This window comes from Amia ocellicauda, chromosome 3 (assembly GCF_036373705.1).
Source record: "Amia ocellicauda isolate fAmiCal2 chromosome 3, fAmiCal2.hap1, whole genome shotgun sequence".
NCBI classification, from domain to species: Eukaryota; Metazoa; Chordata; class Actinopteri; order Amiiformes; family Amiidae; genus Amia; species Amia ocellicauda.
The window spans coordinates 54,275,350-54,290,555 of NC_089852.1; the positions used below are offsets into that span (position 1 = coordinate 54,275,350).

Below are 15,206 nucleotides of genomic sequence, written 5' to 3' on the forward strand. Positions count from 1 at the left end.
TAGATCATTGTTTTAGACTCGTTTTTGTGAAAGAATGCCTCAAAGCTAACCATATTGTGATCACAGTTTGCCATTGGTTCTCTAACTGTGCCTCTGCCTCTATCTTTTTCATTTGAAATGATCAAATTAATGCATGCAGGCTCTCTGATTGGTTCCCTGACAAACTGAGTTAGAGAGCAGTCATTTACCATCTCAACCATTTCTATTTCTGCTTCTGTAAGTCCCAACTGGGCAAATCCACAATTACAACAGCCACATCCTTGCTACATGCAGTCCTGATTACATTGTACAATGCAACATCTTTCTGAATATCTGAGTTGGGTGGTCTGTAACACACTCCTACCACTAATTCTCTGGATCTTTTATTAAAAATGTAACCCACAAAGATACTGTTTCATTACTAGGATCTAATTTGAGTTCTTCTGCCTCAATGTCATTTCTGACATATAATGCTACCCCACCACGTCTTTGATTATGCCTGTCTCTTCTAAACTGTGTGTATCCTTTCAACTTATATTCATGCCCATTATTTTCTGTAAGCCATGTTTCTGTCACTCCTACAACATCATAGTCACACGCCAGCACTGTTGCTTCTAGGTCTAACATCTTGTTCCTTATACTCCTGGCATTGAGGTACAAACATTTCAGGACTTTCCTACTAGCAGTTTCCCTTTGTTTTCTATCCTTAGTGGAACATCTCCCATTGTCAGAGCTCCCTGCCCCCCTGGTCCCTAGTTTAAAATATTCTCAATTACTCTGCACATACGCTATCCCAATGCATTAGCCCCCCTTCTGTTTAGATGTAGACCATCCGGTGTGTACAGGTCCCACCTATACCAGAAGAAAGACCAATGCTCCATAAATCTAAAATCCTCTTCCCTACACCAGGATTTCAACCACGTGTTAAGCTTTCTAATCTCTGCCTGTCTCCCTGGCACATGGTACTGGAAGTAGTTCAGAGAAAACTACCATGGAGGTTCTGCTCTTTAGTTTCTTTCCTAACTCTTTAAATTTGTCTTGCAAAACCTCTGCCCTTCCTTTTCCTATGCCATTGGTTCCATTGTGGACCATGACCAGTGGATTCCTGCCGGCTTTGGCCAGTAGCCCGTCTACAAGTTTAGGGAGATCTGCAATCTGAGCACCAGGCAGGCAAGATACCATGCAGGTCTCCTTATCACTAGAACACATTGTGTGATCTACACCTCTAAGAATCGAGTCTCCTACTATAACTACCTCCCTCTTCTTGGGGGGAGTGGGCACCATGGTGCTCAGGGGCCGGTTGCATAAAACTATATTAGAGTGGTCTAAACCATTAGACTGGTCTTAATTTGACAGTTAGAAAAGTCTATGCAAGTTAGTCAGTTGCATAAAAATTAAGACTGACTAAGACTTAGCATGAAAAGTCAGCCTCCTCACTCCCAGGCTAACTTGGAACTGAAGTCTATCTTTCCATTGAAAGTGCTGCCCGAGTCACTGTGACACTGACGTTGACAGTCGGAGCCACTTGCCGGCTCTCACACACCCTGTCTGGTCCCCTGCAATCCCCACAAACAGAGACACTTCAATAACCAACTGTATATTTTACGTGCACTTCTGTAATTTCGAAACTTTAATTTGTATTATGACTGATTAGTAATTGTGTGCTGTATTTAGCACTTTTGTTTTGTTATTTGCTATCCTAATTCGCCCTGGATAAGGGCGCATGGCAAAGGAATACATAATAATAATAATAATAATAATAATAATAATAATAATAATAATAATAATAATAATAATAATAATAATAAACTCTGCGCTGCTTTGCGTTTAGTACGCGGATGTTTCCTCTTAAATTAGCATATTATTTAATCGTTTCTCCGGTCTTTTACAGACCTCACACCGCACACACATCGGTTTGACGATGTTAACTTTTTCTTCATTTTATCCCACACCTTGTGTTTGAATGCGTTAGTGAAAGTTTTCGAAAATGGCGCCCAACTGATACATTTCTCTACATTATATTTAAATAACTAGAATAGATTATGAGTTAACTGTGATCATCGCTGCTGTAGCGAAACGTCTGCCATTTTTTTTCCACTTCGGGTGTCTTAAAATTCTCAGAATGCAGTGCGTAATTGACTAAGTAAGACCAGTCTTAGACCAGTCTATATTTATGCAACCGTGAACTGGTGCTCAACTGCCTTCCCATCATCCTCTGAGCCATCACTGTCCAACTCGATGTACAGCAGTTGGAATGTCTAGGTCTTGGGAAGTCTCTAAGAGATGTGTGCACCCTTTTTTGTGGTTTTCAGCAGGTCTGTACACTTTCCTGCTCTAAGGTTTCTCCTACATTATGGCATACACACCATCTCTCTAATGGGCTTATTGACTAACTATTCCATAACACTAATACAGTGCAGATCAAGCTGAGCCTCAAGATCATGGACCTTGATCTCTAGAATTTCATCATGCTGACAACGTTCACAAATGAATCTTCTTGGATGAGTTCATCCAGGAAGGCAATAATTCTGCAAACATGACACTGTAGTGGCCACATGCTTCTAAATATTGCATTTTTTGGGGGTGCTCTTGGGTTCTGTGCCCTGGTCAACTGCTTGCCTTTTTTTTTTCCACCGAGAAACAGCGCAGCTCTTTCTCAACAGCAGCTTTTAGTACCCTTTTGTCTACCTGCCTCCAGTTTATACCTAATTGGCTCCAACTGGATCCACCTGGCACAACTCACTTAACTGAATTATTGCTAGTCCTAGACTAAATCACCTTTCCTTTAACCTGTTTACTTTCACCAACTCAGCAGCTGTACTGAATTGACTTAAATTAAGGCAAACTACAGACAAGATTAACTTCAATTAAGGGACAAAATCAAGAATGGTAAGACTGTCTGAAACTAGGAACAAAACAAGATGGCTGCCTCCCACCTGTACTGTCCTGTGTCTGTCTATGGCAACTTGTAAATCCTTCAAGATGGGAGAAGAGTGACATCTGGAGGGAAGGTTGTGCAGGAAAATGACAGAATGTTACAAACCACTTAGCACAAACACGAAACTGAAAATCAGTGAGAAAATATATTAAAATGATATTAAAAGAAACATACAGAGTACATAAGGAACTTCCCTAATACAGATGTAAAAGTTTTCCTTTAGCACATCACACCTTTATGACAGGAATATGCATATATGTACACACAGTACATGCTGATTAATCAGTGTCACATTGCTGTATTTCTAAGCACATTTCAAGTATGTGAAGACTTTTGTCAATTGGTTTTGTGTTTCTTTTAGGTGGCACAGAAATGTGTGTCAACTTGTGCTGCAGAGAAGACAAGGGTCCCTAGAGAGACTCCTGCTTATGGCTGTTCCCCAGTTCAGAGAAGCTTTGCTCCAGCTCTCCAGGTTTATTTATGTTAATTAAGAAATTAATGTATTTATTTTAAATTGCCATCACCATTTGTTCTATTATACCCTTTCAATTTGGATTAACCAACTATCAATCAGTTTGGCTCACAGCCACAACCCCAGTGCAAAGATGTAGGCTGCTAACATGCACCTATATCTTCTGAAACATCATACAGAGGTATGACAAAGAGAGACTTACGCTGCTATCAGTAATAATGCTGTTGTGCTCACAGGCACCTAGTAAACCACAGGGATCACTCATGCAACAAGCAGAAGAAACCAAAGGAAGACTTGACCAGTTGTGTGTGGTATCGCAGTCAGAGTCGGCTATAACAGCACTATGTGGACCATAGGGCTCAATCTGCACTCTGAACACAAGTTTTTACTGGATTAACCATTTGGGAGCCCCTATGTATTGATTTTCAATCAGAAAAGTCTCACAATTATAAAATAATTGTCAAATGTTATGTTCCTTATGTAAATGTTTTGTGGTTTTGAAAATGTACTGTAAACTGTTAAATGCCTGTGACCACACATTTTTACCAGCTAATGATGACCAAAATGCACATTCTCTGAATTAGATAAGATCTAACAATACACACGCATTCTTTATTTGATGATTGAAGCTTGAGTTTATTACATTTAGCTCAAAACAATAGTCTAGTCCTGCAAGGTGGCATGGATTTGCAGGGAACACAATTTAATATAATTTCTATAATCTCTCTTTAAGCATATTGCTTCACTCTTTTATGCTTGCCTTGAAGAGGATTTCAGAATTATATATATATTTTTCCAGTATTTGTTACTTATTTAATTTCTCCTTGGTATTCCCAGACTAATTGAAGAGCTGAGGAGAGTTCACTGGCTACCCCAGGATGACTCCCATACTTACACTCTCATGCAGTTCCAGAGCACCCTTTACAGGACGAATCAGGATGCACATGGGCTACTGGAGAAATTCCTGCACTATTGCACTGTTGTATTGCACATGGTACGTCTCTGAGCTCCTGCTAAGTTGTTAAGACATATGCAGTAAAATATTTGTATAGTCTTAATATATTACATGTCCTCTTCCTCTTGAACAGTTTAACACCACTGTATAGTTGTCTGCTAACGGCCAGGGCCGACATACGTTTAGTGGTTTACACATTTTTGCCTCAGGTTTAGTCATAGTCAGCAGCACCCCATCATGTAGGCTGAAGACTGTCAGTCAACAAAGGCCCTGATTGTTATTTATTACACACTTCGCAGGTTTAAACAAGTCTATATAAAACCCCATTCACACTAAAACAAGTGTTATAGCATAGATTTAGAGGCAAAAAAAAATACGAATTCTTGTAGATTCTATTCAAGATAAAACTCGCTATAAAACTCGATATGCAATTACACAGCCACCATGTTTTAATAAAACGATACTTGGTGGCAGCTAAGGTGAACTTGGACTCTCCAGATAAAGTAACGAGGGAAAAAAAACACATACAGCCAACCAGCTATCTGGTTTATCTACACATTTAATGTCATCGTCATTAAAACAGTTACTATGCAAGCAAGCTACTGCCAGCAATACAAACGAAACAATTACATAATATTACAATACCTTTTTCTTGTGCTTGTTTTTCTTCAGGTTATTTTTACACTTTTGTGTGCCAGATACGTTTTTTGTTATTTTTTCCGGGCATTATAATTGGCGTAGCAATGCTAAAATATTTTTTCAGGTTTCGAGAGCATAACTTATGTTTGATTCCATGATCAACATAAAATTCAATCTCAAAACTGATCACTGTGTTCAATTATAAAAAATAACAGAAAATATATTAATAAATAAACAATAGGAGCTTTTCCAGATCAGCAGTTACACACGGACCCGGGGCACAAATGGAAATTGGGCTTCAAGGCATTCAAGATGGAAAACAGGAGACACTTCTTCACAAAGAGAGTTGTCACAATCTGGAACAAACTCCCCAGCGATGTGGTAGAAGCTGAAAAATTGGGAACATTTAAAAATAGACTGGATAGGATACTTGAATCACTTAATGGACACCAAACGAGAGCCAAAATGGGTTGAATGGCCTCCTCTCGTTTGTAATCTTTCTTATGTTCTTATGTTCATATATTAAATGTATTAACCCTAAAAGCACCTTAACAATTTAAATTCTAACTTTTGAATGCTTTGGGATGTCATCTAGGTTCCAATTGTATATGAAAGATGGGATTCTCATCTTGGTTTAGGATCATCCACTGGACACTACCTTTCTATTTATACACTACATGGTCAAAAGTATGTGGACACCCCTTCTAATTAGTGGATTCAGTTATTTCAGCCACACCCATTGATGACAGGTGTATAAAATCAAGCACTTATTCTTCCAATCTCCTTAGACAAACATTGGCAGTAGAATGGGCTGTACTGAAGAGCTAAGTGACTTTCAACATGGCAATGTCATAGGATGCCACCTTTCCAAAAAGTCAGTTAATCAAATTGCTGCCCTGCTAGAGCTTCCCCGGTCAACTGTAAGTGCTTTCGTTTTGAAGTGGAAACATCTAGGACCAACAACAGTTCAGCCACGAAGTGGAAGGCCACACAAACTCACAGAATGGGTCCGCCAAGTGCTGAAGCACGCATTGTTACAACAATCACTACCAACTTCCAAACTGCCTCTGGAAGCAACGTCAGGACAAGAACTGTTCGTCGGGAGCTTCATGAAATGTGTATCCATGGCCGAGCAGCCACACACAAGTTTAACTTGCCAGCATTGGACCCTGGAGCAGTGGAAAACGCATTATATGATGAATCATGCTTCACAATCTGGCAGTCAGACGGATGAATCTGGGTTTGGCAGATGCCAGGAGAACACTGGTCTGGGTCTAGAATAATGTTTTTCATGAGTGGGGCAAGGCCCCTAGTTCCACTGAAGGGATATCAAAATGCTATAGTATACAATGACATTCTAGATGATTTTGCACTTACAACTTTGTGGCAGCAGTTTGGGGAAGGCCCTTTTCCTTTTTCAGCATGACAATGCCCTCGTGCACAAAGCGAGGCCCATACAGAAATGGTGTGTCGAGATCGGTGAGGAAAAACTTGACTGGCAGCCTGCACAAATCCCTGACCTCAACCCCATCGATCACATTTGGGATTAAATGGAATGCCGACTTCGAGCCAGGCTTGATCGCACAACATCAGTGCCTGGCCTCACTAATGGTTTTCTAGCTGAATGGAAGCAAAACCCTGCAGCAATGTTTCAACATCTGGTGGAAAGCCTTCCAGGAAGAGTTGAGGCTATTATAGCAGAAAGGGGGGACAAACTCTATATTAATTTACACATTGTAGGACAGATGACATTTGTGTTTGGAGCAAGTACTTTTGAAACTTCAGACTCGGGTTCAAATGCAATTGCAAATGCTCTTAATGTTCCTTAAAGATTGCTATTCCCCAATACTCATCAAGGTGATTTAGTCTTTGCACGTTTATGCCAATTACCATTCATTCAACTCAATATGACTCATTCTGTTCATGATCTTTTTAATCACATTTGCACTGTCACCTTCAAAAGCTGAGAAAAACACAAATCATTATTATTTGATTGAGTTGAATAATCAAGGGAAGCTTCAGATTTGTAAGTTCACTGGATCCTTTAGTTACAGAACATATGAACCTGTGATCAACTTACATGACATATTAAACAACACACATGGCTCACAATGTTGTTTTAGGAAAGATATTGCATTTATATTCTTATTTCCTCCAGGCTCATAAAAAGAGTTACAAGGCATTCCAGGAGCTTCAGGCCCAGCTGGAGCACTCCCATTTGGACAGAAGTAGTGAGTCACTGTACCTGCAGATGGTCCAGCACAAGGAGCACCAGCACAGCCTACAGCAAGCTGAGGATGTCCTGCAGCGTCTGGGCAGCTTGGCCTCTCTGGCAAACCACATGATAATCCAGACCCTGGTCACTATTGTCCAGCGGGAAGTCACCTCCTTTGTCAACAATGTCATGAAGGTAAATTATTATTATCCATCCATCCATTATCGAAACCGCTTATCCATGTGGGTCGCGGGGGACGCCGGAGCCGATAAATTATTATTATTAGTAGTAATATATGTTTTTTTCTTACCCAGGACAATTTACAGCTGTTATAAAATGCAAACCTATCAGGAAAAATGGTACACTATGGTCAAGAACATGCAATTATTCAATTTTCATACTGTTAGCATACTTCTAATTGCTAATATATATATTTTTTTTCTCATGAGTACTTAATGAAAGAAATTCTAAATTCATAAAATTTTCTCTAACTGTCAAGTTATGATGGGGAAATTCTTTCCTCCCAAAGTGTTGCTTTTCATGAATGCTGATCAAGCTGTCACCCATCCAAATTAGCATCATATCCACGTTGGATACTCCTATTCACAGCCTCTTTGATTAAGTGTTTTTTTTGCTACATGTTATTATCTGTTATTGCTCTGTTGAAAGATCAAGAAAGATAAAAACTAAATACATACAACAAAATGAAAATAGTTTCAAAACTTGTAAACAAGACACAAATTAATACCCAGCTATGAAGTAAACTTTGATAAAGTTCACAAAAAATCATCTGACAATGGACAATTTTAATAATACCACAGCTTTCACCAATTAACTCATCATTGATCTCTTACTTGAATACTGTATGAGCTGTCCTGAAGCCCTTTGCCCTTGCCATTGTGTTTCTAGACTGGACAGCCGGACAGAGTCAGCCTCTTCCGGGCTCAATTGGTATTCAGCACAGACAATCGTCTTACATTGTTTCCGCCCATCCAGTTGTTTGAGGTGACCCTGTCGGGGGCACTGGTGTCTGTCTCTAACTCTGCTCTCCAGGTGAGAAACATCAGGACACTTACCTGCCTAATGCGTATATACTAGAAGGGCACAGAGTTGCAGCAATTAGAATGCAATGGTGGCCTAACAGTACAGTGATTGCAACTTCTTTGATTTTCTACTGTGCTGTGTGTCCTGATTTATTGATGCATATTGAAGAGCATTTATCAGAGAAATAAAAAAACAGTACATTTAACAGACAAACATTTTGAAAGGAAAAGACTGTGTGTTGGTTCTTTCAGAAATTCCTTTACTTCATAATGTATATATACTACATTAACAAAAGTATTTGGATAACAGACGAAATAACGAAAGATGGTCAATGTTCACAATGTAATGCTAGAAGGGACATCTTTCTTGTGCTTGATAGCTGGCCAGTGGATTATTGTGTCTATTCTTGGTACAATCCATCACCTGCAGAGAGCAGCTTGTCTAAATACCTATAGTATATATAATATTGTATATGACACTAACCAAATTAAAATATTGTGTTCCACTCATATATACAAAATAATTAATTTTCAGTTATTGGCAACTATTTTTTCAAAAGTAGAATTTAGATTTAGGGCAGGAACTATTTATTGGTGAAAGTTCAAACCCTTTTCTATGTAAATGTAATGAGATTGTCACTTGCAGAGTCATTCCAAGGTGAACTTTTATGACAGGTCTAATTCCTGGAAATGGAAGATCTAACATTTTGTATTATATAGCCTACTGAATTTGTTCCCATGTGGATTCCAGGTATTTGACTCCTTTATCTACATACCAGCTAGAAAAGAGTTTTTGGCAGCAGGTCACTCGACTGCTTCTGAAAATCAGAGGCTGGGGAGTTCCCAACAGGACAAGTTCTTCAGAGGTAAGAGAGTAGGCTTTTTGGGTGCTGACAAGGTTCAGGTTGTTAGCAATTCCAGCTACATAAAAGTTTCTGTAGTTTTCTGGGCTTGCAGTGTGACAAATAATAGCTTAGACAGCATATAACAGCATATATTATGTCATCACTCTTGAAGAGATGTGAAGCCTTTGTCTTAAGGATCTGATCAAACCAAATTGGGTGCAAATGAGGAAAGATTAATGTTCATATAGGAAGCCTTCTAAAATAATTCTTCCCCTTTTAGAAAAATGTATTTTACAGTGCATTTCAAAGAGCTATGAAATGTAACTGCACAAGAGACCACATCTGTACTGTGGTGCATTTCCAAAACTTGGAACTTGAAACTAGTTTGGGCTTGGAGGTGAAGTGATTTTCTTTATCTTTGGTTCCCCAGTCAGATTAGCAACAAGTTGATTAGTGGGTAAACAAGAAGTCTTTTTGGCAAATACAAATACAGTTGGAGCTCTTTGATAACTAGTCCTTCTCCTTTAAAAGACTATCATTACTTATCTGTAACAGTAGTAGTAGTAGTAGTAGTAGTAGTAGAAGTAGTAGTCTTCAAAGAGACGCTAGGAATGATACCTAATCTTCAGTGGGTTTCAATTATTTTTTCAATTTGATACCTTCTTGTGTAATTCCCACTACCCAATAATTTTCACAATTAATTTCTGCCTTACATTCAGACCTGAGGGAAACAGAGTGTAAGCTGAAGGACATCAATGCCCCCACATTCCCTAACAAGAATAATGTCAGGGCACCCCCAGCTCCTGGATTAGTGCTCTCCCAGCTTGGTCCTTTAAAAGTCCAAGGGCAGAGGCTGAAGGGCCAGTACTACCCCATGTCAACAAAGCAGCTGGAGTGGCATCTGTGTGTGAATGCAGAAGTGCAGGAGGCAGAGAGGGAGCAAGGCAGAATAACCAAGGCAAGTGACATCTTCAGAGTTCCAAAGGGTTTGTTTTTTCCTCAGATTCAATGTTAGTTATAACAAACATGCCTCCATATTTATTAAGTCATATTTGGTTTACCACCCTGCCTTTTCAAAACATTTCAGCCAATGTGGTTTCTTAATTTGAATTTTTTGTGAAAAATGTTGTCCAATTTAGTGCTTAAACATTCCTGAAAAATGTATGAAAAGGGGAAAAAAATGTTGGAGTTAAATAAACCATTTTAACTCTGTGGTTTATGGATTAAAACCAAAACATGTATCTGCTTATCACAGTCCAAATCTAAAGCAGTTCCTGAGTTCCTCACCAGAGGTCGCCATTGCCTCTCCCTTGCCAGTTTCTGCTCTCAAACCCCCGCAGTCAATCACTGAACCCAGGTCACTTACCACACACCTGCTTCCCATCTTCTGGTGATCTGCCTCTCTATTTAAACCCCTCCCTGGCTCACACTCATTGTGAAGTCTTGTATTCCTTGTGTTTAATTTCTTAGCAGTTCCCTTTGATTTGATTGCCTGAATCCATGACCTCTGACTCCTTCTTTTGACCACGACTTGTGGTCCCAAACGACTGAACCAGTTTACCCTGTTTTTCCAGAACTCTTTCAGACCATCTCTTCCATGCTTGGGTCCTCTACCTCCCTGTCTTCTCATGCCCTATGGAATGTGACACTGCCACTGGGTAGTATAGTTTGGCAGTTTGTTGTAACAGCCCTTGCTTGATCCCACTGCTCCATACATCACCTGAATAAAAGGGCTATTTCAAGGTACAGAGCTAAGAAAATCTGAATTTGAATACAGTAAACATTTGTCATCTTAACACATATTACATTTAATAAGCTTAAACTTGAATCACACTATATTTCATATGAGTCTAATAAAAAAACAATATAATCTGAAACTATTTGAAAGTCAGACAGGTAAACCCAAATTGACTCTGGGGAAAAAAGTAGATGTTCTGTATAAACCATAATAGGTGTGTTGTATTTCTTTCACTCAGTAGAGGACTTAGTAGTAAGCATTCCCAGACCATTATTTACCCTACCATCAACATGTGTTCAAAGCTATTTTATAAATAAGCCACACTTTTCAAATAGCTTTAAACATTACCTATACTCACAAAACTACCTCTTTCAGCTTATTGCTACACTGCCCTGCCTACTAGACTCACATAGTGGTAGTTATTGATAATTTAAGGAGTACTCCTTTCCTGTACAAGCCTGCTATGTACACATCTGGACAGGCGAACGGAAGGGAAGAAAACATCTGACAGGATGTTAGAAGTAAATCCCCAATGTTTTCTTGACTTTGTGTGCTAAGAGTTCTCTCTCAGATGAACTAGATTTGGTAAATCTATGAATAATATGTATGTCAATCACATGATCCCAAATTATGGGGGAGTTTGTTGATTTGAAAGGTTAAGAATGATAGTCTACATCAAAACTGAGAGGATCCTATTTTGTGTGTTATTTTTTTTTGTTTTTAGAGGAATTTTCTACTGTTTTAAAAACAACATCATAGTGTATCAGGTTTACAGTAAATGTTAGCAAGAACTAAAGAGGAAAAAAAGAAATATGTTGATTGCATAAAGCATTCAGACCTGTTAAATCAATGTGAAGTGGAGGCACATTTTGCAGCAATTATAGCCACATATCTTTTTGGGTATGTCTCTTTTTGGGCAGCAGTGTGCAGTAGTTTTTAGGGCTCTGGACTCTGAAGGGGAGGGTCATGGGGTCAGTCCCAGGTGGTGGACACTGCTGTTATACCCTTGAGCAAAGTACTTTACTTAGATTGATCCAGTAAAACCTCAGCTGTATAAATGGGTAATTGTATGTTAAATAATGTGATATACTGTAACAATTGTAATTTGCACAGGATAAGGGTGTCTGCTAAGAAATATAATAATAACTTTGCACACTGTTTTTCTCTTGGGGATCGCTTATGGACAGCAGTTTTCAGCCCTTTCCACAGATTTTCAATAGGATTCAACCCAGTACTTTGACTGGGCTACTCAAGGACATTCACTTATTCTTCAGCCACTCTAGTGTAGCTTTGGCCCGGTATTTTAGTTCATTGTCCTGCAGAAAGGTGAATTTCCACCGCAGTTTTAAGTATTTAGCAGACCGAAGCAGGTTTTCCAGTATTTCCCTAACTATTTGTCCTTCAGTCTTCACAAGCTTTCCAGTAACTGCTGAGGTGAAGTATTCCCATAGCATGATGCCACCACCATGCTTGACTAGGAATGGTGTCAACTGGGAGATGTGGTGTGTTGGGTCTGTGCCAAACATAACATTTGGCATTTAAACCATAAAGTTCCAACTTGGTCTGGTCTGACCAATCGTTTTTGCAGGATCACTCAGGTGTTTCTATAGGATTCAGGTTATTTTTACTAATGGCTTCTGTTTTGCCATCTTATCATACAGGCTAGTTTTGTGAGGTGTTCTGGATATTACTGACTGATATATACTGCTGGTCAAAAGTTTTAGAACACCTCAATTTTTCTAGTTTTTATTGAAATGTACGCAGTTTAATGTCTCAATGTACTCAATGTCTCAATGTTTAATGTCTCAATTAAAGTATAGAACAAACAAACAACTGGACATAAAAAATAAATCATGGGATCATTTTATTTAACAAAATGTAACCCCTTAAGCTGACAACCCCCTATGGTACCCTCAAAAGGGCACCAAATCTGCGCTACAAGAACGCAACCACCTTTCTTCACAAACCCTGCAGAAATCAATGTAATTGGATGATATATTATTTTTATATTTTAGTTATTTTAAAAAATAGAATTGCCAATCATTTAAGTAACAACTTAATTATTATGCATCATAGATTTACATTCAATTTTGTAAAAATAATTGATTTATTATTTAATTATTTAATAAAGCGTTGACAAGTGTCGATATAGAACTCTATATCTGTGGTTTTGACAGTGCTGTTCACAGCTTCATTGTATAATGAAAGTTGACATTCGCCTCCACTAACAAGGGGACTGTAGTAGTTTTCATTCATCGTAACACGTCCCTCTTGATTTCTGCATAGTCACAGCAACAGCTCGCCTCCCGCAGCAGCTTCTCAGAGCTGTGCTGGGCTGTGCGAGTCTGCGCAGATTTCTGTGGCTGGGTCTTAGTGACGTCATGCAGAAACACTGCAAGAATCTCTGCGCAGATCTGCACTTCTCGAACGCGACCCTTATTCTGGAATGAATGTGCCTCAGTCAAATATCGAAAATAAATCCCATGTGTATTGCGTGTTGACATAAACAAACAAACGTAATCAATACACAATCAACGACGATGAGATGGAGGAGAGCAGTGTGGCTGAAACTTCACAGCAAAGTGACCCAAGTGAATCTGTTCTGAATAAAGGTGCGTTGTCGATAGTGTGTACATTATTTGGTTTCAAGACAACTGACACAGAACAGGAAACGTAATTCAATGTCAGTTGTGTCCTATTATTTTTGCTTTATGTACAGTATAAAATGGCCATTAAGAAATACTGTAACACCGTCAAGAATGTGAAAAATACAGCAAAATTGTATTTTGGCCCAGCCCTACCGTAGAGAGCTCAGAATGTCAAGATGGAAAACTCTGTTTACAGTGTACTAATACACAACGATTTTACATAATTGGATCTCTACTTCTCTGTGTTTGATAGAGCATCAGATAATATACAGCTCTGGAATAAATTAAGAGACCACTGCAAAATTACCAGTTTCTCTGGTTTTACTATTTATAGGTATGTGTTTGGGTAAAATTAACATTTTTGTTTTATTCTATGATCTACTGACAACATTTCTCCAAAATTCCAAATAAAAATATAGTCATTTAGAACATTTATTTGCAGAAAATGACAATTGGTCAAAATAAAAAAAGAAACAGTGTTGTCAGACGTCGAATAATGCAAACACAACAATAATGTTTTAACTTAGGAAGAGTTCAGAAATCAATATTTGGTGGAATAACCCTGATTTTCAATTACAGCTTTCATGCATCTTGGCATGCTCCAGTCTTTCACATTGATGTTGGATGACTTTATGCCACTCCTGGCACAAAAATTCAAGCAGCTCGGCTTTGTTTGATGGCTTGTGACCATCCATCTTGATCACATTCCAGAGGTTTTTAATGGGGTTCAGGTCTGGAAATTGGGCTGGACATGACAGGGTCTTGATCTGGTGGTCCTCCATCCACACCTTGATTGACCTGGCTGTGTGGCATGGAACATTGTCCGGCTGGAAAAAACAATACTCAGAGTTGGGGAACATTGTCAGAGCAGAATGAGGCAAGATTCCAGCCTTGCTGAACCACCCCCAGATCCTCCACCAAATTTCACTGTGGCTTGTAGGCCTCTCCAGGTCTCCGTCTAACCATTAGATGACCAAAGCTGAGTACTCATCAGAGAAGATGACCTTACTCCAGTCCTCTACGGTGCAATCCTTATGGTAATTTGCAAAAATCAGCCTGGCTCTTCTTTGCTTCTCATTGATGAAGGGCTTTTTTCTATCTTTGCATGACTTCAGACCTGCCCCTAGGAGCCTGTTTCAAACCGTCCTCTTCGTGCACTTCACCCCAGCTGCCATTTGCTATTCTTTTTGTAGGACACTTGATGTCATCCTGTGGTTGTTGAGTGACATTCGAATGAGTTGGCGGTCATCTTGGTCAGTGGAGAGCCGTTTCACCCTCTGCCAGTCTGTAGATTTGTTGTCCCCAATGTCTGCTGCTTGACCTTGTTCTTATGAACCGCCATCTTTGAAATTTTAAGGATGGAAGCAACCCGACGCTCACTGTATCCCTCTGCCAGTAAAGCCAGAATTGAACCATTCTTTTCCTCACTCAAAACTTTCCTTTTCAACTCTTTTGGCATGGTCAATAGTTATTTTTTGATTCCAATTACTTTTGAGGTAATACTAGCACTATTTTTCCCATTTAGCTGGTTCTATTGCAAGAGGATAGTGATAACCACAGCAGTGGTTTTTATGCTTTTCCTCGTTAAATAAGATTTGGTTCAGGTGATCACCTAATCATTCACTGGAATGGATGTAGAGATGCTGATTTAAAAAAAAATTCAGTGGTCTCTTAATTTGTTTTAGGGCTGTATACTAGATGTTCTGAACAAAACAAGCCTATTTGCAAAGAAAT

The 15,206-nt window shown here is 39.1% G+C and overlaps 1 protein-coding gene across 1 annotated transcript in view; it reads left to right on the forward strand.

Annotated features, from left to right (window-relative positions):
- dnhd1 (dynein heavy chain domain 1) overlaps positions 1-15,206 on the forward strand; it is a 109,247-nt gene that overhangs the window by 2,014 nt on the left and 92,027 nt on the right. Inside the window, exons 3-8 of the mRNA XM_066700193.1 lie at positions 3,279-3,389; positions 4,227-4,383; positions 7,142-7,393; positions 8,108-8,251; positions 8,993-9,107; positions 9,806-10,044. Of these exons, the coding sequence (XP_066556290.1) occupies positions 3,279-3,389; positions 4,227-4,383; positions 7,142-7,393; positions 8,108-8,251; positions 8,993-9,107; positions 9,806-10,044 (1,018 nt within the window). The remainder of the gene's footprint in view (positions 1-3,278; positions 3,390-4,226; positions 4,384-7,141; positions 7,394-8,107; positions 8,252-8,992; positions 9,108-9,805; positions 10,045-15,206) is intronic.